General features: G+C 52.9%; 1 protein-coding gene across 4 annotated transcripts in view; it reads left to right on the forward strand.

The window, feature by feature from the left end:
• Positions 1–26,560, forward strand: part of Sh3tc1 (SH3 domain and tetratricopeptide repeats 1) — a 44,477-nt gene that overhangs the window by 9,281 nt on the left and 8,636 nt on the right. For 2 of the 4 annotated variants that reach the window (XM_087909095.1, XM_087909097.1), the window contains 11 exons: positions 6,919–7,140; positions 9,304–9,378; positions 12,063–12,190; positions 12,711–12,816; positions 13,917–14,063; positions 14,693–14,903; positions 15,369–15,445; positions 16,184–16,379; positions 19,544–19,677; positions 20,845–20,886; positions 23,124–24,803. In XM_087909095.1, the coding sequence (XP_087765221.1) occupies positions 6,966–7,140; positions 9,304–9,378; positions 12,063–12,190; positions 12,711–12,816; positions 13,917–14,063; positions 14,693–14,903; positions 15,369–15,445; positions 16,184–16,379; positions 19,544–19,677; positions 20,845–20,886; positions 23,124–24,803 (2,971 nt within the window). In that variant the 5' untranslated portion in view covers positions 6,919–6,965. Of the gene's footprint in view, positions 1–1,334; positions 1,668–6,918; positions 7,141–8,234; positions 8,446–9,303; positions 9,379–12,062; positions 12,191–12,710; positions 12,817–13,916; positions 14,064–14,692; positions 14,904–15,368; positions 15,446–16,183; positions 16,380–19,543; positions 19,678–20,844; positions 20,887–23,123; positions 24,804–26,560 lie in introns of those variants that run through there. The other 2 variants (XM_087909096.1, XM_087909098.1) reach the window with 2 other exon arrangements.

A 26,560-nucleotide genomic window follows, 5' to 3' on the forward strand; every position in this document is an offset into this window, starting at 1 on the left:
AGAGAAGTGGGGCCGCTGCTGTTTGGCTTGGCGTTTTAAGCATACACTTGAGATGCTCTGGAGACCTCACCTCTCAGGGTAGGGTCTGATTCTTGGGGTTCCTAGGAGGAGGGCCTGCTGCAAGGAGTGAGGGGATAGGGAGAAAAGACCCTGGTTCCAGTGCTTGCCTAAGTTGAGGGGCCCTGGGAAAAATACCTCTCTAAGTCTATTTGATATCAAGCCTGTTGGGGTCACGGGGCTGTCACAAAGTCCCATGGCATGATCTACCCAAGGGATCAGCATCATGGCAATGACAACTTGAACATGCTACAGCCATGTCATGGGTCAGAACTGTGGGAGCTGAGTGCCCCCCAACTCTACTTTTTGCAAAGGGGAAACTGAGGCTCAGGAAAGTGACAAGTTCTTCTAGAGGGATCTCAGGAGAGGCAGGCTGGGGTTTGAGTGGTCCTCTGGAAGTCAGAGCTATGTGGTTCTGTTTTGTACCTCATAACTTCAGGATGACCTTACTGAAGAGCCCTGGATCAGAAAGATAGTTGCCCCGCTGGATGGTCCCGGAGTGTCCTGTACACACTGGGGCAGACTCTCAGAAAATCCCCCTGGCCTTGGACCAAGAGAGCAGCTTCTGAGACAAACAGGATACTGGTTTGGGCGCAGTGGGGACAATAGCCGGGAGAGGAAATGCTTCCAGACCCATGTATGGGTGTGGGCTTGCAGGAACCTCTATTGACACAGTTTTCAGAAAAATAGGCCTGGTGGAAGGCTAGCATCCCACGGGTCTGTGTTCTCCGGAGAGGGAGGTGAAGCACAGTGTACTTATATCCTCAGAACTCCTCACAAATGAAGACAGACAGTGGGGAGAGATACCCACAGTGCCTAGTGAGTGTGGCGGACAGACCAGCCCCATCTTTCAGGGTGGGTGCTGCACGGGCCTGAGAATAAGAGGCAGGCCTCAATCTGGGTCATGGGGAAGTTCTCCAGTCAGGCTATAGCCTGTGGGAAAGGAAAGTGTCTACCCGCTCAGGTCGGCTCCAAAGCTGTGGTACCTACAAGCTGAAAAGGAGGCTGGTCTGCTCCAGAATGGACCCCTTGGAGTCAGAAGGCTGAGGTGGTGCCAGCCCGTGTGTATTTCGTGTGTGTGCATGCGGACGTATGTGCAAGGTCTGCGTACCCACACACGTCTCTAAGGCCACCCACATGTCTGCATGCATGTGTATGCATGTGTGTAGCAGGGAAAGGGGAACAGAGAGCTGGACTGGGGTTAGCAGGGCCTGAGGGCCGGCTTCCGGTGGACTTCCCCAATCTCAGCACTGAGGGTGTCCCCAGCCTTCACCACAGAGCACGGGGCTGGCAGTGAGCAGGCAGTGACAAGGCCTGGCTCTGGTCCACAAGGAGCTAATGATCAACCGGTCAGTGGAGAGCTTGGAGTACTCAGCCCGCCTTGGGTCTCCAGGCCCCTAGGCTCAGGGAGGAAGTGGGGCAGGAAACAGGGGGGCGGTGGCCGTACTGATCAGTCAGCCAGCCGGCTGTGGGCGGCCCCTGCCTGTCCAGGCCAGCTGGAGACAGACAGCCTGTGGGCCGGACAGTCAGCAAGGAGCTGAGCCAGAAGTAGCCACCTGGCACCTGTGTCCCCGGGCCTGGAAGGCGGTTCTCTGAAGAGCCGAGTGCAGGTAAGGGGGCTCCGGACAGGGGCATGGATTTTGCTGGTCGACTGTGATTGGTAGAGCCAGGCTTTGCCACAATTGTATCTAAGAATAGTATTCCACCTTCCTCTTTCTTCTGGCTTGTTTAGGGTCGGGCTGTGCCAGAACCCTGCCAGGGAACTGTTAGAGACTGGCACTCAGCACCCCAGGGTTCTTCTGCTAGACTGTCAAGATTGCTCAGATGAGACCAACGGCTAATTGTGACCTGGCCCTTTGAATGTGTCCTTGAGGTCAGGACAAGACAAAATCAGTGGGCCCCAAGTGTTGAACTCTAGTTTTTGTTCATTGCAGGCCATGACAAGAACGCCCATGCTAGCGTGGAACTTGTGGCGCCCCTGTGTCTGTGACCAGGCCAGAGGCCACTCCGGGTCTCTTTATGTTAACCAATGAAATGCATATCTTGGCTAGGGTTACTGACTACTGTCTCTGGAGACCTCAGTAGGAGCAGCCTGTTTTAGGTCTCTAGGACTCCAGGGCTCCAGGACCTGTGCTTGGAGTGAGGGACCAGACTCCCGCCACCTGACTTACAGTCCCCTGCTTCTGGGACCCTGGCTGAGCCAAACCTTGAGTTCCACATCTGTGGCATGGGTGGAGTGAGGGTCATCCTATAGGCTGAGGTAAAGGTGAAGCCTGCAGAGGGTGCTGAAAGGTGCCACCTTTACGTGACTGTCACCATGTTGCTGGTTTCACGGAGCTTCTTGCAGTAGGCGGGATGCCAGTGTCTTAAGTGTGTGAAATCACAAATGGGTGTGTGAAGCCCATTTCCCAGGAGAGAAACCTTTAGGTTGTCACTATGTTTATGGCTGTCGTAACAGACTGCGACAGAAATTGTTCTCTTAGGGTTTGAAGGCCAGGAGTCAGAGACAAGGGTACAGCCTCCAGAGTTCCCAAGGCACGGTCCTTCCTGCTTCTTCCGGCCTCTGCTTGTGGCCCAGTGGCTCCTGCCTCTGTTTTGTGTGTGCCCTTGTCTTTGTAGACCCCAGGCATCAGGTAAAGGCTCACTCTTATCTGGCATGACCACCTAGTCGGTTTGAACTATTCTAATCCAACATCCAACAGGACTGAGGGCCACTTCATCTGAAACCACCTGTTTCCAACCAAGTCCCCACCCTGTGGAGAACACTGCCACCTCCAGGCAGTCTCAACAGTCCTGCAAAGCATAAGCTCAGGATGTCCGTTGGTGGGTCTCCGGCCAGATCTTTTGGGACGCAGGCAGGGCCAACCATAGAGGCTCCTCCGTCCAGCCTACAGTACTGAGGCCGGCTTTAAGCCAGCATGCTGTTTGCTTGCTTGATGTTCCTAACACCTTGAGTGGGTGTTTTCGTTCTCATTTTACGGGTCGGTAAACTGAGGCATAGAACATTTCCCCCACTGAGATTGGTCCTGGGTCTCTGTGTTCCAGCAGTAAACTAGGTGGGAGTTGGAGGTCAGAGCCTGTGGTGAATGACCTGGGGTCACTTCATGCTTCTGCCACCTGGGCAGAAGGCAAAGGCCGGAAGAAGACTCTGTGCGCCACTTTTGGTCACTTGAACCCAGCAGGTGTACTTTTGAGGCTTCTGGACACCATATGTGGCTGGGCTGGCTGGGCTCAGGGCTGCTTCTGTTGCTGGAGCAGGCCAAGCAAGCCTGTGGAGGTCTGTGCAGGGAGGAGGTAGCTCCGCATATGCAAACAGGGCCCACGTCCTCTTTGGGGCTCTTAAGCCCCACTGTGATTGCAGTTTGGGGGCCTTCAATGAGTAGGTGGGAAGTTCCCTCAGCTGGGAGTCCCATTTCTCCAGAAACACTTTAAGCCCAGCCCCAGGGCTGTGTGAGACCCCTGAGTGCCTCCCTGACTCAGGAATGGAAAGTTTTGTGGGATCAGTCGGCTTCTGTAGAGACACTGGCCAGCCTGAAGGTAGGGACACCTGAAGATCTAAGTGGCAGAGAGAGAAAGACTAAGAACCCTGGGGTGGGACATGGTGAATTTGTGTGGAGGGGGTAGTGATTGGGAGCCACAAACCCTATAGACCAGGGCCTCACTCAAGAGACTGGATCAAATACTTGGTTGAGGGCCCCGATGTGTTACATGAGAAGGGATCAGAAGTCACCTACCCCTTGGGAATGTACTTATCCTCATAGACCTGGGCAAGAAAGAGAGTGGGCCTGTGCAGTGGTAGGAACCAGGGTGACAGTTTGGTAAACCAAGGCAGGGAAGGGCACAAGTCCAGGCTCAAGCTGGACTAAGGTTATGGGGGGGGAGCAGGCTGGTAGGGCCAATTCCTGAAGGATGATGGCCTGGAGGATCTCAGGCATGACCAGCCGGGACCGTGCCTTAGGACAGGGGACAGGAGGGCAGACTTGGTCTGTAATTCTGTCCTTGTGTTGTGAACTGGGCCATGCCAGGATCCTGGTGCCTGAAATTGTTTTTGTTTTGTTTTTGTTCCTTTGAGATTGAATGTTGAGGTGAACAGGTGTCTGTAAGGATCCAGGGTCCCCGTTGGTACCTTTGGTATGAGATATCTCTTTTCTATCTGCCTATCTCAGATCTTAGCCTTTAGGCATAGTTGGAGAATGAGAAGGATTTGTCCTGCAAATAAACCTATTGGATTCCATGAAAGGCAGGTGCTAGATGGGTATAGGTCAGGGGCTCACTGAGGCCACTTCACCTGGGAACACAAGTCTCCTCCCTGTGAGTCTCCCTCCCTTTCCAGCTGCCCACCCCCAAGGTTAGGTGGCCCTCTCTTTCTGTCGTAGAGCTAACCACCTGCAGCTGAAACTCTCTGCTGTGTGACTGACTACCCAGCTGCTCACAGGCCTGGCACGAGACTGGCACAGGGTCGAGGGCAGCAGTGTTTGTTGCAACAGCAGAAGGCTTCAGAATGGGGACCCTGCCACCCCGGATTTGTAGAAGGGGAGATGCCATGAGTTAGGCCTGGGCCAGTCCTCCTGGTGCCAGCAGCGCCCAGGGGAACTTGCATTGACTCTTCCCATTCCCGATTCAGCCATCTAGGGTTCTGTCGCTCTGTGCCCAATCTCTGCTGGGGTCTCTGTGGGCAACTCCCAGGGAAAGTTCTCCTCCATACCAGATGGTCAGCCTCCTGAAAGCTACAGGGCTCACAGTCAGTATCAGACAGTGACTGGAGTTACATGTTCCTCCCTACCACTAGAAATGGGCATCACTCAGGTGGTGGTGGCGAACACCTTAAGTCCCAGCACTTGGGAGGCAGAGGCAGAGGCAGAGGCAGGTGGATCTCCATGAGTTTGAGACCAACCAGGTCTACAAATGAGCTCCAGGGCAGCTAGGACTATTACACAGAGAAACCCTGTCTCTAAGTAAAAAAAGGAAGAAAGAAAGAAAGAAAGAAAGAAAGAAAGAAAGAAAGAAAGAAAGAAAGAAAGAAAGAAAAAAGTTTGTGCACAGTTTCAGCCTCAGTTTCCCTATTTGTAAAGTGAGAAGTTCCATGGGCCTTGGCTCCAGGCAGTAGATGACTGGTGAGTAGGTGTGTGGCCTAAGTCTCTCGAAACCTCCTAAAGCTAAGCCTGGCTGGTTGGCCCAGTTTCATGAGCCTGGGCAGTTCTTGGGGAGGGAGCAGGAACCAGGCCAGGCAGTCCTGATGTACCTAATATACAATGAGTCTCATAAAGGTTCTGTTGCCCTATTTTGGGGGGAAGACCAGTCACAGTACCCCTGGCCTTTCTACTCCAGCCTCTCCTCTCCACTACACCCCGCACAAGCACGAACAAAACCCCAGGCATGGCAGCAAACCACTTAGTCCTGGGTAAAAGTTTGCTGGCGCCTCTGCTTTCTGCATTGTAGGCCTGGGCTCCTGCCTATCCTAGTCCTGTGACCTATACGCTAGATCTGAATGGAGCCCAGATGCCCCACTTCCCTGTCTACCTCTGCTGGGGGAGTTCCCCACCACGGATCAGTAGACATGGGCCATTCACGGTAGCAGTTGGTGGCACATGTGGGCACTGGTCCCACTCTGCCCGCTGGGTTTCTGGGTCTGTATCTGGGTACCCCATGCCCAGTATGTGGTAAGAAAGGGTAGGGTCAGACTGTGGACTCAGTAAGAGAGTGTCCCCATGGCTGTTCTGTCTACAGAGATGAAAACCCTCAACCCTCGGCAGATACTCTGTCCTGAAGTGAGTGAGTCCTGTGGGCTGGAGTGTTCAGAACTACACCATCCAGCCTCTTTGTCTTCTCTGAGGGTGTTGAGGCTAGCCCTGTCACAATTACCAAAGCTGAGAGTCTGCCCCATAGCCCTGCCTGTGGCCCCTTCCGTTTACTTACCTGCATCTGGTGCTCTGTGCCCTCTGATGGATGATAGAACCATTCAGAAACATGGCTGTCAGGTTGCATTGTTCTTCTATCACTTCTGACACCAGGGAAGATTAAGGCACAGTGACAGGTCCTGGGGTCACCAGTACTACTGAGGTCATGGGATCTGGAACCCTGTAGCCTATAAAACCGAGATCCCTTCTCTCCCCCACCCTCCTTTCTCTCTCCTTTCCACCCCTCCCTTCTCTTTTCTCCCTTTTTTCCCTCTTGGCCCATCTCTGAGCTGATTCCCTCACCCCTAGCTAGATGGGGTGTGTGGTCATCCCGTTGAAAACCAGGATCCACAGGTGTCTGATGGAGACTTGGACTCAATCCTGTCCCCACAGCATCCTGTACGTGTGTTGAGTCATCTACAAGGATGTTTGAGCAGCTGTCTCAGGTCGGACACTGAGCCATTTCTCAGGGACCTCCTGGAGAGCAAGAAGGGAGATACCCAGCACCCCTACCCACCCTGTCTTGTCAGATGAGGTGCCTTTGATTTGATGTCCCTGTTGGTGCTGGGCTCTGAGGAAGCCTAATTCATCTGTCCGACTGAGCTGGGGAGGAACTTGTCAAGTGTAGCTCTGAAACGTTGCTTGGGGATTCACTAGGTGAAGGGTTTGGGTTCTCTGGACAGAAATATCAGCCTCTGCACAAAGCCCCCACCATTGTGAAAACGTGGCAGACACGAGGGTCTGAAGAGGTGGGTGAGATGGTTCTGAGGAAGAACATGCAGAAACCTACGGGCTGGTCATGAGACCAGCCTGTGGGGTCACCAATGGCAAACAAAGCTCACCGCCGGATCTTGGAGGTGCTGGGCACCCTGTATTGCCGGTCTTCTCTTCTCTTGACCTGCCTCTAACCACAATATCCTGTCACTAAGAGACCCGTCATCTGACCACTGTCCTCTCTCCACAGAAGGCCAACAACATGCCCAGCTCTTAGCCTTGAGGCCACTGTGTGTCATGAGGAGCTCCAGAGAGGAGGAGGTGTCTTCTGAACTATTCACCATGGGACAGGGCCCCGAGGAGCCTCCAAGAGGCTGTAGCCATGGGGACCAGATCCACAGTGTATGTGTGAGCTTGCCTACTGGTCAAGAGAGAGCAGGGCCTGAGGAGGCTGAGGCAACAGTCAAAGGTGGTGAGTACAGCTGCTGAAGCCCATCTTATCCTCCTGCCCACCTGTCTACTGCACGTACTTCTAACTCCTCCATGCTGGGAGAGCCGGCATGGGTACCCTGGTGCTACTCACTGGGCCCACTGGGTTCAGTATGGAAGGCCAGGCTTCTGGGCTGGGAGAAGTGCAGCTAGGCCCAGTGAGCCATTTGCTGACCAGGGGCCTCTCTAGGAGCCTCAGTGATAGCAAAGCTGCCCTGGAGCCAACTTGCTCATCTAGAGAATGTTCTAAAAATACCCGTGATGGACTGACTAGTTTACGCAATGCTATCCTACCTTGTCCTCATTGGCTCCCTGCATTACTCAGGGTGGGGTGCCCTCCCATAAGGCAAACCAAGGCTCAGGCTCTATAGTGACCAGGGCCAAATCAGGACTGGAGTCTTTTCCTGAGGCCTGGGTGGTGCCACCTGCTGTGTGGCTACCCAGACAAGCAGCTGGGTGCTATGATGAGGAAGCTAGAGGGGCCACACCCCAGGAGGGCTCCTTTGCATCATGGCTGTCCACAGGGTACTGCTAGACTTGGGCCTCAGTTTCCCCCACTTGAAAAACCTGAGAAGCAACCGTAACCACCCCCAAGGGCCCTATCACTGCTGTCCTTGGGCCCTGACAGAGAAGAGAGAGGAGGAGGACCGGCCCTCCCTCTCTCAAGCTTCCTCATGTTGTATGACTGTTACTTGCTCAGCTGTCCGGTCTTTGGCCTCTAGAGATGGCCAAATGCTACCTTCTCGGTCACTCCTGGTTGACACAAGAATGAATGACATACCAAGAGAAGGGAGCCCTAACCTCGCAGGCAGGCCTGGTGTGCGGAGGCTGAGCACCTGCCGATTGTAGACCTGCCATTTGGTCCTTCTGCCCCTGGGTGAGGAGGAGGAGGAGCCTGGTGGTCTGGTACTGACTCAAAAACAGGAAATGGTCCTCCCAGGAAGGGAGGGTTGGCTGGGGCTGGGGCTGGGGCCTGGGCCTGGGGAACCCACAGTTTGCCATGGCTCTTTTTTTCCTGGGCAGGAAAACAAAAGGGAACATGCAGATAAGCAGGGAAGTCCTGAGGGTCACCCCCAGGCCACCCAGGGAGAGAGAGCTTGCCAGTGGCCGAGCTGAGAGAGAGCTTGGGAAGCATTGTGGGCCATGTGGCCAGAAACTTCCCCTTGGAGGCTGCTCTGTGGGTCCCAGAGATTGAATGCAAATTGCCAGGCTCAGCAGCAAGTTCCTTTACCAGCAGCGACATCTCACTTGCCCCTCTCCATGGTTGGGATACCTGCCCTGCACACAGGTATAAATTTTTGTGTAGACCTGATTCTTCATTTCTTTTGAGTAGATACTTAGAAATTGGAATTACTGGGCTGTAAAGTAAACTCTAACATTGCGGCTACTACCACCACCACCATCACTGCTGCCGCCACCACCACCATCACCACACACACACACACACACACACACACACACACACACACACACACACACACACACACATTGTGGCTTCAAAATGGCTGCAGCCAGGCCCATCCAGTCTGTGAACTTCTGTCTTGAGAACCGCTGGCAGCAAGGCTGCGCAGTGGATAGCACATCCTCAGTCCTGAGTCCTGGAAGGGTGGGGGCGGTGCAGCAGAAGTCACAAGAAACAGAGTAAACGACTGTCTCCTCTAATGAGTGTTTCCAATGTGGCATTTCTCCATGTTCACTGCCTCTCGCTCAGAGGGTATATATAGACACGACAATTTTTTCTAAATTGTTCGAGAGCAAATTTTAGACATGCTGCCGTTGCATTTGGAAAGACATCTGGTAAGGGGGGCAGAGTCAGAGATCTGAACTTGGAGAGTGGGCAGAGCCATGGAATATGGACTGCGTCCTGAAGCTGCAGGGAGTAAGACTGTATGGAGCTGCATATACCGACTGACCGCACCTTAATTCACTCTGATGCCCATATTGGACTCCAGAACATGCTGGGTCAGGACCTATTTCTTGCAGCATGCTGTCAGGCTAATAGCTTAACCCCTTTGGGTGGTTTTGTGAGGCATCCCAGGTGGCTGATGAGAAAGGATGCCAGTGGGTACCAAGCCTTCTTCCTGAAGGACCAGGTTGTTTGGAGAATCTCTTGCCTCTCTAATCACCATCACCTGGTATGTTGCAGATGCGTCTCCTCCCCCCAGCATGGCTGAGCTGGCTGCTGAAACCCGTCCCCGCCAAACGACAGTGTATCCCACAGGTGAGCATCAGAGCCTCGGTCTCACAACAGGCCAGATCTGTGGTCTGTGTCACTGGCTGGTACTGTAACCGCGCAGAGGTAGATTGGTAGAGTGGGTGGGCCTCCTGCTCACCATGGTTGGCTGGCTCCTTGCAGAAGTCACAGCGGGGAACACTTGTCAGGAAGCAGCACTTGTGCCATGGCTGGGAATTGAAAGAGAGAGGAGACTGATCTTGCAATCCCCTGCCTTCTCCAGTGACTCCCACTCAGCCCCAATTTCTTTGTTTTGGTTTCATTTCTTTTTTCTTTTTTTCTTTTCTTTTCTTTCTTTTTGTTTTTTTGAGACAAGGTTTCACTGCCGCTTTGGAACCTGTCCTGGAACTCGCTCTTGTGGACCAGGCTAGCCTCAAACTCTCAGAGATCCTGCCTCTGACTCCCAAGTGCTGGGACTAAGGTGTGCGCCACCACACTCAGCTGGTTTTGTTTTTTGAGACAGGGTAGCCTCAAACTTGAGGCAATCCTTCTGCTTTAGCCTCCTGTGTGCTGGGATTATAGGCATGAGTCACCACACCCAACTTAGGCCCTCCCCTTGAAGGCCCCACCACCTCCCTAACACCACAAGTTAAGGACCAAGACTTCAACACAGGGCCTTGGGGAGGGATCATTCCAAGTCACACAGTAAGCAAGTGCAGAGCATCTCGGGAGCACACAAAATCCACCCAGGGCTTTGCCACATTGACATTATTTGGAACAAGTCAAATGCAGATTCCTTTTTCAGGGTGCTAAGGATAGGCCTTCGATCCTAAGTGTCTCCACACATAGAAGGCTGGAAGGTCACGGTCAGCCTGTGCTTGCCTTTGCACCCTTACGCTGGCATCTACTGAGGACAGTTGGGGAGCCCTGCATATAGCACTGGGCTAAGGGAGTTCCCTTTGGAGCCTCACTGTTGTCTCCAGTTGTGGGAGGCTCTGCAATTGAACTTTCACTTCTGCTGTTATACCCATCTTCCGTGGAGTCCCCTTTGGGGTGCTCAGTGCTGCCCGAGTCGCTTGGGGTGCATGAACCATTGGGCAATTGCAAATGCAGAGCCTGCCCTTGCAGGGAACAGGGGGTTCAAAAGTGGTCACAGCTCTGGATCCTTGTGAAACGTGAGATTCCAGAGCAGTGCTTCTCAGCCTTCCTAATGTCGCGACCCTTTCACACAGTCCCTCATGGTGTTGTGACCCCCAACCACAAAATCATTTTGTTGATACTTCATAAATGTATTTTTGCTATTGTGGTGGATCATAATGTAAATACCTGATCCGGGGTGGGGATGTGTGTCTGATATGCAAACCCACAGGTTGAGAATCATTGTTCCAGACGCTTCCACACTGCTCAGACTCTGGACCTTCCCCAATTGGGGTGAGAATATTGACATCAGAATCCCCAGGCCAGAAGATGCAGGCAGGTGCTCTGGACTGTCCCAAGGATGTGGGAACCAGCATCTCTCCTTCCTTCCCTCACGCTCTTCTCCCACACCCCAGTATCCTCCATGGAGAGAACGGCCCCTGAGAGGCCTGCTGCCAGTGACCTTGAGGGTCAGGGGGCCAGTTTGATTAGCATTTCCAAACACTGGGACAGATAAATTGGTTGCTCAGGGGCCTGGATTCTGGGGTAAGAGGCATTAGAGGAAATGGCAGCAGGAGGGAGGTCTAGCCCAGGTTAGGCAGCGGGCAAGGCAGGAAAAAGAGCTAAGACAGGGCTGAGGGTGCTTTGATGTCTTGAAGCAGCAGAGAGGATCACACAGGGCCAACAGATTTTATTTTGGGGACAGGGTGGAGACACTAGTCACACAGGCAACTCACATTCAAACTTACTGGACTATATGACAAATATATATATATATATGTATGTATATATATATATATGTATATATATGTATTTATATGACATATGGACAATATGGCACCTCAGCCACATTGGGAGGCTCTCAAGGGCCCTGAAACCCCAAATGGTTGGTGGCCACTGCATGTAACATGCAGACAAACGGGGTATTCACCATGAAGAAAGACCCACTGGATCACGTTACCCTGCAATTCTGGGAGCCAGGCCAGATCATAGTACACAAGGTTCTGGATGTGTGGCAATCAGAACACTGTCTGAGAGAGGCCCAGGGGAGCTGGCTGCAGCTCAGCTGTCCCTTCCCAGCCAAGGCATCTTAAGGTTGGGCAGGGTCAAGGGTGGGGACTCGTGGTAGATTGATAAGGTGTGGGGGCCTTTCTGAAGATGGAAAAGAGCCAGTATGGAGGCTTCAGAGTACCTGGCACGCCCATCGTGGTTGAGTCGGGCTCACCTCTGAAGTTGGGTTGTGGGAGGGGGAGGATGAAGTTACTAAGGCTTAATGGCTACCGTGGCTGAATGGGTACTCTTTGCTGGCCCATGGGAAGGATGGAACACAAATCCCCTTCTTCCTGTGCAGGGTAGGCACAGCTAGGGAAACCACGACTGGAGAGGTAAATGGTGGCCCAGGGTCCTGTCCCCTACTTGAGGACACAGACAAAGAGTTGAGAGAACAAGGCTGGGGAGGGAACAGCCACTCAGGCCTTTACAGGCATTGTGGAGTTTGTTGTATTATAGATGCGTGTTGAGGGGTGGAAGCTGGTGGGGAACATGTTCCCCCATCAGGCCACATAAGCTGCCTGAACCTCCCTCTGCTCCTTCAGACCTGACCCTGCAGTTGTTGGCCGTGAGGCGGAAGAGTGGACTGCGGAGCCCCAGCCTGCAGCAGGCCCTGAGGAGCCGGCTCCGCCTGCTGGAGAATGACAGCCGGGAAGTGGCCCGCGTGCTCGGCGTGAGTCAACCCAGGGGCCTAGGGAGCCAGGCGGGACATCTCCCTTCAAAGCAAGGACAGAAGAGGAAGGTGACAGAGTTGGAAGAGTCACTCAGGACAGTGAGGGACAGGACTGGGCTGTGTGTCACCGTCACAGACTTGGGGTAGAACGTCATGCATGGCCCGTGTGAAGCCAGCTCCTTTAGCTACATTCTGGAAATTCTTAGACTTTTGTCTTCAGTGAGACGCTTTATCAGATAATCACCGCCAAGCTCCTAGTACAGCCCTGGCCCTCAAGCTGCTCAACAAACTGTACCTCTGGGCTGCTGGCTCCAGGCTCTGGATCCCAACTGACCACTTACAATAGGAAGCAGAGGACAGTGATAATGAATTTCTGAAGTGTAAGGGAATGAATCCCGTACTTGTCATCCCAACCAGGGCCATTTCTCAAGTTCTCTCCAGAGCCACGCACCTGTTCTCTAGTAACTGGAGGCACTGAGGCCATGGGGAATATTGTCACTCACTGTCTCTTCCTCTTAAGGAATTGTCAGCCAGGTTGCTGTCCATCCACAGTGACCAGGACCGGATCGTGGTGACGTTTAAGACTTTTGAAGAAATCTGGAAGTTTTCCACCTACCACGCTCTTGGTAAGGCACCCGTGGACATCCACAGTGGGTTATAGCGCCCCCTTTGGAGAAACCTAGCATTACATATGGGACTGAGCTCTATGGTCCCTCCCTGCATTTCTCAGAGGGAGGCTTGGTGTGTGCGCCCAAGCACACCGTGGTACAACCCTGTCTAATCTATAGCTGTGGGCTATGTGCTGTCCAGCAAGACTCAAATGTGGGCCAACACAGACTTATAAATGTATTTAAAACATGATTTTTTGACTGGGTAGTGGTGTACACTCTTTAATCCCAGCACTCAGGAAGCAGAGGCAGGCAAAGATCTGAGTTCAAGGCCAGCCTGGTCTATAGAGCTAGTTCCATCCAGAACAGCCAGGGCTACACAGAGAAACTCTTGTCTAGAAAAACAAAAAAACATGAGAGTAAAAAAAAAAATCAATTGTACAGTTGTTTCCCAGTGTGGTTTGTAGGACTTTGTGGATGACAACGATGTGTTCACACCTGCAGTCTCTGTGGATTCACCATTTCTCACCCTCCAGGCAGGCAGGGGAGGAGCCACCAGAAGCTGGTGCATTGCTCAGTCTTGAATCAGTCAGCTTGGCCTTTGGATACTCTCTAGGCACCAGTCGGGGACTTTGCCATCCAGAAAACAGTGGCCTGTTTAGTTCCTGTCCTCCATGTCCACCGACATCCGTTGTAAATGAAGGGTTCTCTCAGCATTTGCCCTGACTTTATAAAGGGAGTGAGGCCAGGCCTCCCAGCTAAGCAGTCCTTGATAACGGGATGGATGGTCCCTATATGGGCAATGACACCCAGCATCCCATAGGCCTGCACAGGATTGATGGAAGTGAGCATGGAGGACACTGGCTATGACACTGGGGCGTAGGCATCACAGTGTGCAGAGCACTGCACTCATGACATCTCTGAACCCCAAGACACAAGGCCAGATGAAGTAGTGAGTGGGTGTGCAAGTGTATCCCTAACAGCCAGGATAGTAAGATAGGGACCCACAGAGTCTGGAGAAGAACAGTCTGTCAGGGTCCTCTCCAGGTCTGGTATTTGAGGTCTTGGGATCCTCTGCCCCTCCTGGAGCCTGTTGGTAATCAAACCTGGTCTTGCAGGCTTCACACACCACTGTCTGGAGAACCTGCTGGTGGACCAGACCTTCTGGTTGCTCTCACCCAGTGAGGAGGAGGAAACGGCCATTCTCATGTATGTAAACAAGGATGCCTTGAAGCAGACACACAAGAGCCTCCTCGCCCAGGAAGGTGGGCAGCAACGGTGACCGTGGTTAGATCACACGGGGTTGGAGACATTGTGGGGGACAGCTCCAGACACAGGAGTGTCTTGGGTGGGAAGCATGGTGTAGCATAAGCTGCCCTAGACACTGTCACTGGTTAACAAAACTATATATGACTCTCAAAGAGGTGAGGGGTAAAGAGAATGGAGAGGAAGGTTTTTTTGTCTAGAACCCCCATGCCCCTGCTCTGAGCTTGTTGGCATCATAGAAAAAGGGTCTTGAGTCCCCAGGAAGGAATCTCAGGGCTGCTTTTCTCCCCTGACCATGGGGTGGACACCGAGATGAGGCCAGGCTCCTTGGTGATCATCAAAGCACAAAGGGACATATGAATCCCATGTCTGTCCCTGAATAGTGCAGGTTGGAAACTGAGGTCAGAGTGAGTCTGAACACGCCTCACAGTGTCAGTGGAGGTGAGGTTGGGACCTTCTTTGGGCCTCCACAGATGGGTATCCTGGGAAGAAGAGGGTGCAGCGGGTTCCTGCAGGGTCCCTTCTCTTACTGTGTGTCTCCTGGAAGTTAGGGCTGGCAGCTTTCCTGTTTGACAGAGCCATGACTACCCCCCTGGTGACCCTGTTGACCATGTCTGTCCTTTCAAAGGGCCTTTCTTTGTTCTGTGTCCTGACCACCGTGTGAGAATGACGCTGGGACCCCAGGGTGCAAGGAAGGGCTCCCAGGCCCTCAGACGGACTTCGGGGGTCCCTCTGGGAGTGGCCATCCTGGAGACAGACTTATCTTCCCCCATGCCCAGCACATCCTCCAAGGCAGAAGCAGCAGAGGCCGAGCCAGAGCCCTTGACTCCATTCCACCAGTAGGTACCAAGCTCGAATCTCCATCCTGAGACCTTGGAACAGAGAGGAAGGGCTGCAGGATTCAGCTAAGACTTTTGGAGAAACTGAGGCCCAAGGTGGGGGCAGTTTGGCCAAGCCACAGAACAGATGAGAATCCAGGAGTTGAAATCCAGGTCCTTGCCTGGACTGCGGGCCTTCACATTGCTGGCCCCAGTTGCTCCAGGAGAGTGGCAGGGCAGGTGTTTTGCCAGGGGAGGAGGGTAGGGGGGGTCTGCCCGGCTCATGATAACAGGGCCGGCAGTGTCCCCTAGGGTGAGGCACCCAGCCTGAGTAGCACCACACATACCAGCTGCACATCTGGCATGTATGTTGAAGAAGGGGTGGGATCCATGTGTGTCCTAAAGGGCTGCTACTCCTGAGCATTCTATAGGACACACCTGTCCCCAGTTTGCGACCATGGCACAGGCCTCTTCTCCCTACTCCAGGTGGACTCTCAGGGTCCCATGGGATCCTGTCGATGAATCCATGGATGGACCAGGGACACCTGAGGCCCAGCTGATGGGTGAGTATTATACTTCTTTCCCTGGGGAAGAAGCGGCAGAAGAAGATGGCAGGGACTAGAATTCTGGAAGTTTCTGTGTTTGTTCTGAATGCTCCCTAAGCCGGAAGAGGACATCAAAATCCTTTCTACAATACTCAGAATTATCTAAAGCTCAGAGAAGTTTAGGGCCCAACTAAATTGCCCAGCTCTTGGGGAAATGTGTTGGGACTCTTCTCACACCCAGGAATGTGAGCTCACAGGATACCCCTTTGAGACTGATTCATTGGAAGATCCTAGGCTTGGCTGACTGGCTGGCCTACAATCTGTGGGTCAGGATGGAGGGTGGATAAGTTTTCTGGCTTTGTCCGGGCCTTCCTCATGAGGAACTGGTCCTTCAAGCTGCCCTTGGGGTGGGGATGGGGACAGATTTCTCTTCCCCTTGTGGAGCCTGCTGGTGTTTGGATGGTTCCTGTGCCTGCTGCGTGCACACAGTCTAAGCTGCATAAGGCCGAGTCCTGTTCCTGAAGGCCCGTGGCCTAGGGCTGAATTCACCAGTGTCTCCTTAGCCTTGGTGGCCCATCTGGTATGAGGATCAAATGGCTCCTCTGAGGACTACAGAGAGGCCCAGCTCCTCAGACCTCAGGAAGCAGGATTCATTTCACACACCTCTAGCCATGTTGTGGACACCAGCAGATGCCTGAGGGCTACCCTGTCTGTCCACAGGGCCTCAGCTCTGACCACATGGCCTTCTCCCTTCAGGATTTGGCCTGGCCTCTGCGGTAGCTGACTTCCAGGGCTCAGGGCCCGAAGAGATGTCCTTCTGTGTTGGTGATGTCATTGAGATCATTGGTGCCCAGGTGCCTGGCCTGCCCTGGTGTGTGGGCCGGCGTGTGGCCTCTGGCCAGGTGGGCTTCGTGAGGACTGGCCTCGTCAGCATACAGGGCCCGGCATCTGAGTGAGTGGCGGAGGTCCCTTTCCTGAACCCCACACTGCTCCTACGGGGATGCTGGCACCCTCCATCAACCTCTCAGGAGCCACCTGGGCACTGTCCTGGGCAGCTCCTCCCTCTCCTCCTCCACTGAACCTTTCTCAGCCCTTTTAGGTTGCCACCAGAGGGTCCTGTGTGACTGTCCAGGGTGTCTGTTCTGCATGCTTTGGTGAAAAGTGCCCACTCGCTAGGTATAACCTCCACAGTGGGAGCCTGAGGTGCAGCAGCTGAGCTGCTGTGGCTCTGGGAAGTGGGGAGTGTGCCTTCCTGCTGGGCCCAGCACCCACTGGTCTGGGCCTCCCTGGCTTCTGACTGGATCCTTCAAGTTCCCAGTGACTCCTCAGCCGTGTCTGTTTCCTCCTGTGAGACGCTTGCTACTATCTGTCTCAGCTTTCCTGGTGACATTGACAAAGACCCGATTCCCAAAGGTTGCCTGCCCAGGTTCCAGAGCCACAGGCATTTTTGAGGGGTTTCCATGTCCCCTCTTCAACGTAAAGCCCTGTGAAGCTTCTGGACCTGGTTTCCATGGCCTCAGAGTCCACTTGCCGTCAGCCTGTATGTAATCCCATCCCTAATCATTAACCCCTGGCCCTGTTCTGTCTGCTTGCATCTGCTCCAGCCGAGGGAACCTCCGGAGGAGTGCTCTGGTCATTTCTGGATGAACTCTGTATAGCTTTGGACAATGGTGGGTGGGGGAGTGACCGGGGAGTGTCCAGTGAGTCCCTCTGAGCCTACTGTTGGTCAGTTCCTGGTTTCCCCTGGACTTGGCCTGGTTAAGAGCTCAGGCGAAGAGCCTGGAGATGCAGGTGTATGCAGAGAACCTGTCCTCTGCTCCTGACCCCTCTCTGGCCACGCCTCCCTCAAACTGGACATGTTTCAATGGCCCTGTTGCCTAGGGATCCCGTAGCAGACTCTCAGATGCAGTTTCTAAGGCTGCTGCCATCCGTATGAGTCCCCTCCCGTCTAGCCCCTGATTTAAAGTGTCCCTGTCAGTCAGAGCAGGCAGACACTGGCTGGACCTGTGTACTGATCATACTTAGAGCCGCATTTTCCAGCACCCCATCAGAATGTCAGCACGCATGCAGAATAGGGACACAGCCTATCTACGCCCCTTGTGGGTGACCTCCACAGACTCTCCACCCAGGTCCAGGGACAGAGAACTCTGGGCTCTCCCTTTCTGAGTTGTGCAATGTCACTTTATGTGACAACCTCATTAGCTCAGCTGGGTCCTTGAAACAACGGTGTGGCTCGTGGTTTGTGTCTTGGTCTCTCAATACAGAGATGGCGCAACTCTCCAGGCAATGCATCCTCTGTCCCTGGCCTCTTGGCAGATTGGGATCCTAGTGGCTTTCGTGGTTCTGAGCTTAACAAAAGTGAGGGCTGGAAGAGCTGGGTTCTGGTCCATTTTCCCTGTCTCCCCGGAGCATTGCGGGTGTTGGCATTATCTTTCACAGCAAGGGACTGTATCCACTTCTCTGCCACTCAAATATTTTCTGGCATTATTTCTGCCTTGAACCGGTGGGCTCCCACCTTGGGAACAGCCCAGAGGCTCTCCTTTTTTTCTTTCCTGATGTAATCTGAGACTTATGGAGAAGGTAGGAGCAGACAGCAATTTCCATCTCTTACCAGCTCATGGCTGAAGCCAGCTTCTCATCTTGGTTGCTTCGTCTTTTCTCTCTCTCTCTCTCTCTCTCTCTCTCTCTCTCTCTCTCTCTCTCTCCCCCCCCCCTTTAATCTGTCTCCAGACCCTCTGAGAATGAATCCTGCAAGTCACAGAACTTTACCCCTTTGTAGTACTTGGCTCTTAAAGCCAGGATCTCAAGTATAAGCCCAGGGCAAATGTCAAAACTCAAGAAATTCACATCTCCACCTGTTCACATCCTGTTTACAGACAAAGATGACCACTGAGAGCGGCCCACACTCCCTGTGTCACCTGCCTCGCTCCTTCCCCACAGCCTTCAGAGGCCCAAGGAGGCCAAGGACTGGGCTGTGGTTTCCTTGGTTGATAGAAGGTGCATTTTAAAGTTTCACATTCCCCTGCTAACTTAGTCCTATAGGCAAAATACCTTCCTCCCTCGCTCTTCCCTTTCTGTGTCCTCTGCCTGGCTTCATGGCCACATAAGCCCTGTCCTTGTGTTAGGTACTGTGCGAAGAAGGGTGGCTTCACAGGGGACGGTTCAAGTGGGACTTAAGAATCTGCCCAGGCACTCACCTTCCCAGGACCTTTATAATCTAAATCTCTTTTTTAAAAATGAGAGATTATTTTATTTTATTTATCTGATTTTATCTGTGTGAGTGTTGTGTCTGTGTATATGTCCGTCTGTGCACCAAATGGGTGCTTGGACAGAAGAGAGCATCAGATCCCCTGGAACTGGAGCTATAGATGGTTGTGTCTAGGAACCAAACTCAGAGATCCTCTACAAGAGTAGCAAATACTCTTAATTTCTAAGCCATTTCTCCTGTCCACTTAAAGTCTTTCTTAATCTTGAACCTAACAAGGGTCCTCTCAAGGGCAGACTTTGGGTTTTGTTGTTGTTTATTGTTTCCGAGTCAGGGTTTCTCTGTGCAACCCTAACTGTCCTGGAACTCATACTGTAGACCAAGCTGGCCTCAAACTCAGAGATCCTTCTGCCTCTGCCTCCCAAGTGCTGGGATTAAAGGCCACCACCGCCAAATAGGCAGTCTTTGTGTATATTTAGTGTCTCCACTGCGGTAGGGTGGGGCCAGCAGTTGAATGAGGGAGAAGAAATGGGTCTTACTGTGAAATTTTGACTTTTGTTTAAAAAAATAAAAAACAAAAACACCCTCCCAAGTTCAGCTGTAGAGATAAGTGGCTGCTGATCCTGCTTCCTGGCTCTGGACAACTCCATCCTACAAAGAGAACACAGCGCCCAGGGGGCAGTGTCCTTTGTGAGGTAGGAAGTGCAGTGGAGTGAAGCCACCTGGCTCTTACAGGCAGGCGCTCAGCTGACCCATGGCTCTGTTCCAGAGTTCTGGAATGACAATAAACTCAGTTAACCTGAAGGCAAGCGGCTCTATTGGCCAGATTCCTTCTGCCCACTCTCCTGGGGGCCTGCTGGACTTTGAATTAGTTCTTCTAAATACAGCCTTTTTTTTTTCTGTCTCCCTAGTCTAGAAAGTGCACTTTTCCTTAGTGAGGAAGAAAGATCATTCTTCCGCAGAGAGGGCCACTTCTCAGATGAGGATGCTCGGCGGCTCCTGAGCAGAACATCTGGCACAGATGTGTGCACCACATGCAGCCTGGGTAGGTGCAGGGAGTGTGTGGCACCTCTGTTCTCTCTGAGCTGGGGAGGCATAAAGATTGTTCTGAGTCAGATTAACCTGAAGTCTTCCCAGGGCAGATTCCTGGAAGAACAGGAACTTTTCTGAAGGGTGTGGTCTAAATGCTTTGCAACTGGGTGGAGTCCAGTGATCTGGTTAAGGCCACACATGATGATTGCACTCTGCCCTGCTAGCGCTGGGTTCATGTACCCAAGAGAGTTTGGGTGCCTTAGTCCCAAGAGAGCTGGGTGCTGGTTGGATGCTTTTGACTCTTTCCAAGCTCCCCAGGGGTTCTCTCCTCCCCTCCCTTTCCAACTATACCATCTGTCTCAGGGCATCCTCAAAGAAGCAGTGAAAGTCCACCAGGGTGTAGGGAAAGGCAAGCCAAGAATGTGCCCTCAGGGCTGGGTGCAGGCAACTCAGAAGGCAGTCCTGAGGCCCTAGCTACAGAGGGAACCTATCTCCACTGTCATCAGGCACCAGCTGACATAACTGAACCCTTAGTTTCTGAGGGTAGGGCAGTCTGGGAACCCCGTTGTGATCTGACCAGCACCCTTACCAGTACATGGGGTTGGCTCCTTTGCCAGTGCCCATCAGATTCATTTCACCAAGCTCTAGACAGAACTGGTTCCATGGTTGTTGGTTAGCCTGGGGCACTTGGTCCATAGAATCCCCGGACCAGAAGTACTAAAGACAATGCAATTCCTCTCCACTAGACAAGCCTCAAAGTTTTGTCTGATGTTATAACGTCCTGGTTTTTATATGTTTTCTTCAGTTCTTTTCCTGATTTGGTTGCTAGAGCAATCCAGCAGGCAGTTAGTGCCAACCCAAGGAGGTAGGAATGAGGCACCAGTGCCTCCTGAGTGAAGAGCAGTCAGCAGAGGAGATACCCAGCCCAGTTTGTTCTGCAGCTGTCTGTGCCCCCCCTTGTCACGGAGCTGACAAGGATCACAGACACCCTCAGTAGGATGTGTGGGAATGGGGACACCAGAGGTAGACATGTGCTCCATCGTTGCCTGGAGACGTCTGAGAACATGGATTCTCGGGCCCTGGCCATTGTAGGTGCTAGTGACTGGAGAGCTTGCATTCACCTGGCCGCACGAGGCAGGGTGCAGGCGGAGGAGTGACTGCTTCTCTTTCCCTTTCCCAGACTGCTTAGAAGAAGCTGAGGGTGAGCATCTGGAGCAACCAGGTAGGTACCACCCTGCAGCTCAGGTTCCTCCACTCACGGCTGAGTCTCAGGTACCAGGTGTGAACCCAAGGCAGTATGGGGACACCATAGGCACTCACCACCAATGCCACGCCTCTGCAGGAGGTGGGGGATGTGGGATGGGTAGCCTGGAGCTCCTCTGTTGTACCTGTGGAAACCTTGAGGACCCAGATCTCTTCCTGTAGATGCATGGCCTCATCAGGACCTCCCAAGAAGGTGGGCATCTCTCTCACCTTGTTCCAACCCATGCTGCTGTGGGTTCCTTTTCAAGACCAAATGCAACTACCCAGATTTTCCACTGAGGGCCCATTGGTTAGAGGTTGAAGAGAAAGTCCCCCATAACTTAACCTTAGAGGTCCCTCCCTCTTGGGGCCCATTCCAGAATGCCCTTCCCTTCGCTCCTCCTCAGCCATCTTTTTCCCTAGAAGGTCTAAACAGGGGATCTAGAAGTGTGAGCCCTCAGGGTCCTGGGATATTCCCCAGCAATGGACCCATCTCAGCTTAAGTGGGATTCAGGCAAGAGTGTCAGGAGGAGGCTGGCGCTGATGGGATGGGCCCCAGGCCTCCTGCTCTGGGCTCAGTGAGCAGAGGCAGATGAGGATGGAGCAGCTTTCTCCCGGGTAGCCCGTCCTCTGCCCAGGATTTCTTAACCAATCCAATAGCCTCAGGTCTGTTCTAAGGCTTTACAGAATAGTAAAGAGATAGATGTAAATAAAAATTTTAGATAGTGGTCTCAGGCTGACCTCAAACACACTATGTAGCAAAAGAGAATCTTGAACACTTATTCTTCCTCCTGCTTCCCAAGTGCTGGCATGGTGTACACTACCACACCTGACTTCAGATTGTGTGAGCATATTTTTTAAAAAGATTTATTTATTTTTATTTGTGTGTGTGTGTGTGTGTGTGTGTGTGTGTCTTAAGTGTTTGTTTGCATGTGTGTATACACCAGACATGTTTTCCTGGTGCCTATGGAGGACAGAAAAGGGCATTGGACTCCCTACTGGAACTAGAATTAAAGATGGTTATGAGATGCCATGTGTGCAGGGAACCAAACCTCTGGATGAGCTGCAGGTGCTCTTAACTACGGAGCCGTCTCTCCAGCCCATGTTTTGAGCATATATTAACTTTCAAACTTGAGAGCAAAAAGGCTCTTTTATCCCAGTGGAGGAGCTCCAGAGCCTTTGTTCATTCATTCCCTTCCAAATAACTCTGTGTTAAGCTTGTGTTTTCCCAGGAGAAAACAAGGGTCTGCTCTGCCCCCTGAAGGGGTGTGACTTTGGATCTGAGCCCATCTGAGGCCAAGGTCCTGATAGCAGATGGTGGTAGATTGTGCTCAATGACCAATCTGTGAACCTTCCCTGGGTCATTCCCCAAGGAGACTGTCCCTTTCTCGCTCTTTTTTTGTTTGTTTGTTTTGTTTATTCAAGACAGGGTTTCTCTGGGTAGTTTTGGTTATCTTTGGAACTCACTCTGTAGCTCAGTCTACCCTTGAACTCAGAGACCAGCCTGTCTCTGCCTCCTGAGTGCTGGGAGCAAAGGTGTGTGCCACCACCACCCGGTTGACTGAGTGGTACAGCTGAGGCCGGTGACCACAGCCATCCCTGTCCTCATTGTCATTGGTTTTGTCTACCTTCTCCTGTGTGTGTGTGTGTGTGTGTGTGTGTGTGTGTGTGTGTGTGTGTGTGTTGTTGAGTATTGAACCCAGGCCACATGCATTCTAGATACACTGCTTGTCACTGAGCTATGACCCCTACAGCCTGGTTAACTTTGCCTATTTTATGTGGCAGCCTTTGAGTCCATGCTGATCAGTTGTTCCAATGGCTGTCAGGGATTTCATGACTTCTAGAGTCCGAGGGATCTGCAGAATCACACACCTGTGACTGGACTCTTGCTGTGGGCCAGGTGTTTAGGTAGCTTTCCGTTCTTTCTAAAGAGAAACCGTCTACAATTCACCCCTGTGCTCTGATGAGCAGGGCCTCTGAAAACTCTGTTGTCTAAGAGCAGGTCAAAGAGAGGGGTCTGCTGGGTAGGAAAGCTGACAAGAGCCATCAGGACTGGCCCTGATTCAGCCTCCAGTGCTCTGGAATCCAGGTGCGAAAGTGTCATCCAGAATCTGAGGCTAGGGGAATAGTGGGTGGAGCGGAGATGGAGGATATCACATAGGTCAAGTTAGGACTCGGGTTCAGAACTAATCCAACTGCGCCTTCTGTGACTTCTAGAAATGACTCTGCCTCGCCTGAACCCAGAACCACATGAGACGCTGCACATGGTAAAGGACATTCTAGAACGGTGCAAGGCTTGCCCTGACCACCCTGAAGACCCAATAACCTGGAGCCTGGGAGCAGTGTCCAGCAGAGTGAGTTCAGCAGACAGTGAGGAGCCCCCCTTCTGCCTGGATCCTGAAGATGACTGGACAGATCCTGAGCCTCTAGACTCACTGCTGCAGGTCCTGAACGCCCCTGGTTACGAAGCCCACTTCCGGAGCCTGTATGACATCTCACTTCCCTGGCTGAACACTGTCCTCTGTGGCTTTGACGATGAAGAGGAGTTGGCCGGACGCTTGGCACAGGCCCGAGGAGTTGCCAAGAAAGTCGGTTTGGGCATGGCCTTGGCCAGGCTCTGCCTCCTGCTGGGGCGACTGTGTGCCCGAAAACTGAAGCTATCCCAGGCCCGGGTGTACTTTGAAGAAGCCCTGGGAGCTCTGGAGGGCAGTTTTGGGGACCTCTCGCTGGTGGTAGCAGTGTATTCCAGCCTGGCTACCGTGTACCTAAAGCAGAAGAACGGGGAGAAGAGTTTACAGGTGGCACCCAAAGCCGCGGCCCTACTTCTCGGGACACCTGGCCATGCGCGTAACACAGACGCTGAGCTCCTGAAGTACGCACTGCGCAGGGCCATCTGTAGCCTCAGCCCACAGGCCGAGGCCCGGGCCTGCTTCCTGCTGGCCAGGCACTACACGCACCTCAAGCAGCCTGAGGAGGCACTGCCCTACCTGGAGAGACTGCTTCGCCTCAACAGGGATGTGGGGACCCCACAGGCCTCATGGCCTGAGGACTGTTACCTGCTTCTGGCGGACATCTATGGCCGGAAGTGCTTGCCCCACCTGGCACTGAGCTGCATCAGGGTGTCCTCACTGTGGACTAGGTGCTCATTGGCCGGCTCCTTGAGGAGTGTGGACCTGGTCCTCCAGAATGCTCCTGGGCCGAACAGCCAAAGGAGGGCAAGCCTCCACCTCCCCTCCCAGATTGCTTACTACCTCAGGCAGGCATTAGCCTCTCTCACTCCGGGCATAGGACAGGCACTGTGTGGGCCCCTTTATGCCAGTCTAGCTCAGCTGTACAGCCACCATCAGCAGCACAGCCAGGCCATTGCCTTCATGTCTCAGGCTGCAGAAGCTGACACGGCAGCTGGGATCCACGCTGTCGTGGACCGCTTGGTGGCACTTGCCTGGCTGCACATGCTTTGTGGGAAAAACTTAACAGCCATGGACATCCTGAAATCCATTTCAGATGCAGCCGTGGCCAACAAGGCCCAGGAGTGTGTGATGACCAACATGGTAGCCATGGCTCTGAAGAGGACGGGCAGGACCCGACAGGCTGCTGAAGGCTACTTCCGAGCTCTGCACATGGCCTACAGCCAGGGCCACGTGCAGAGCCAGGCAGTAGTCCTGGCTAACTTTGGGGCCCTGTGCCTGCAAGCTGGTGCCCGCAGCTTGGCACAGCACTACCTGCGGGAGGCTGTGGGGCTCTTCTCCCAGCTGCCCAGTGGTGTGTGTGGCCGGGACTTCACCCAGGTTCTCCTGTGGTTGGGCCAACTCTGCACCCGCCGGGCCCTCTCCCAGCAGGCCAAGTGCTACTACGAGTGGGCCTTTCTGGTGGCTGTGGAAATGGACCATCTGGAGAGTAAGTACCACTCTTGTCCCCTCTCCACACCTCCTGGGGTCTGCGTGTCATTCCTTATTCAGAGTACCTTGGCGTGGGAGGCAGAAGACAGAGGCTATTTGGCCTCCAAGTAGTAGAAACCTGGAGTTTTTGCCACCATCTTTAAGATGCAGCCTCTTCCCATGCTGGGCTAGATATAATGACATGGGGAGTGAGCTGAAAGTACCTTGCTCTAAGGACTCCACATCCCTGTCCGGCACCGGAATAGAGGTTACCTTAGACACAACACTGAGCTAACACAAGCCTGGGGTTCTGTGAACCAGACCTCCAGATACATTGTCTGCAGCCCTGAACACCTCCCATGGCCTCTTCATAGAAGTCATCAGAACCTTACAACAGATCAGATTCACCCACAGGGACCTTGTACAGGTGTGATCCCAACCCCATCACAAGTGAGACCATGTTGTTCTTGCTGGGGTCTGGAGCTAAACAGAAAACCGATGGTCGGGTAAGAACAGCCATAGAGAGGGTGATCCATGTGCTCACAGGCATCTCTACTCCAGCCTGTGGCTGGCTGATGTTTCTTTGCTCTGAGACTGGAGGATTTAGACAAGCAGGGAGTACTGGGTAAGGCACCTAGAACAAGGTGACTGAACCCATGCACTTTTGACTGGGGTGCTAAGCATGGACCAGGAACCCCAGCCCAATTAGTTCCTTTACTAAGAGGACTGGAGAGCCATCAAGTGCAACTGAACACTCGCTATGACATGGGGAAAACAGAATAGGTGAATCTTCTTGGAGTCTGTTCTCCAGCAGAGGCCTAACCCACACTTGAGGTCTTATAGACGCAGTTGTGTGGAGGGAGCCAAGGAGGGAAGCAGGGTCCAATAGGTAAGGAATTGGCAGGACAGATTCTGGTATGAAAGGGGCCCAGGGAAGCCTCAGGTTACATCCTCCCTCTGTGGGCCAGACTTCCACAGCCTCCGCAACATGGCCACAGAGCCACCAACCCAGATACCCCTCAAACTCGGACAGCAGCAGCAGAGGACCTAGCCGTATGTGTCCCTCCTCCCCTGGGAGGCTGAGGGATAACGCCAGGGTCATCGTTGAGCCAGTATTGGTGCAGTGCGTCTTTCTGGAAAGCGTACTGGTGTGTTGATGGGCAGTGGTTCACGCGGTCTGTCCCTTCCACGAGACTGTCAGCAGTGGCACCCTCTTTTCTGGTTTTAGAAATTTGCATCCTCAGCTGGGCAGTGGTGGTGGCTCATACCTTTGATTCCAGCACTGTGAGTTCAAGGGCAGCCTGGTCTATAAGAGCTAGTTCCGGGTCAGACTCCAAAGCTACAGAAAAACCCTGTCTCAAAGAAAGAAAGAAATTTGCAGCCTCTTTTTCTTGGTCAGGCTGTCAAAAGGTTTATGATTCTGTCGATGTTTTCAAAGCCTCAGACTTTGGCTTTGCGAGTTTCCTCCACAGCTGGCCTGCTCTCACCAGCATCACATTTGCTCCATATTAGTTCAGTAAGATGGGAGTTGAGGTTTGAGGGTTTTTTTTCTCTTCCCTTCCCCTCCTCCCTTTTCTCCTCCCTGTCTCCCTGTACCCCTTCTTTCCTTTACCTTCCTCCCTTCTCCCCTTCTCCCCACTTCTTTCCCTCCCTGTCATCTCCATCAAAAGCATTCACAGCTATCAGTTTCCCTTCAGCTCTGCTATTCAACACCCTTTAACTTTATTATTATTATTATTTATGGGTGTTTTGCTTTCATGTGTGTGTGTGTGTATG

Source organism: Myodes glareolus, chromosome 8 (genome assembly GCF_982192425.1).
Source record: "Myodes glareolus chromosome 8, mMyoGla1.1, whole genome shotgun sequence".
In the NCBI taxonomy this organism is placed as follows: Eukaryota; Metazoa; Chordata; class Mammalia; order Rodentia; family Cricetidae; genus Myodes; species Myodes glareolus.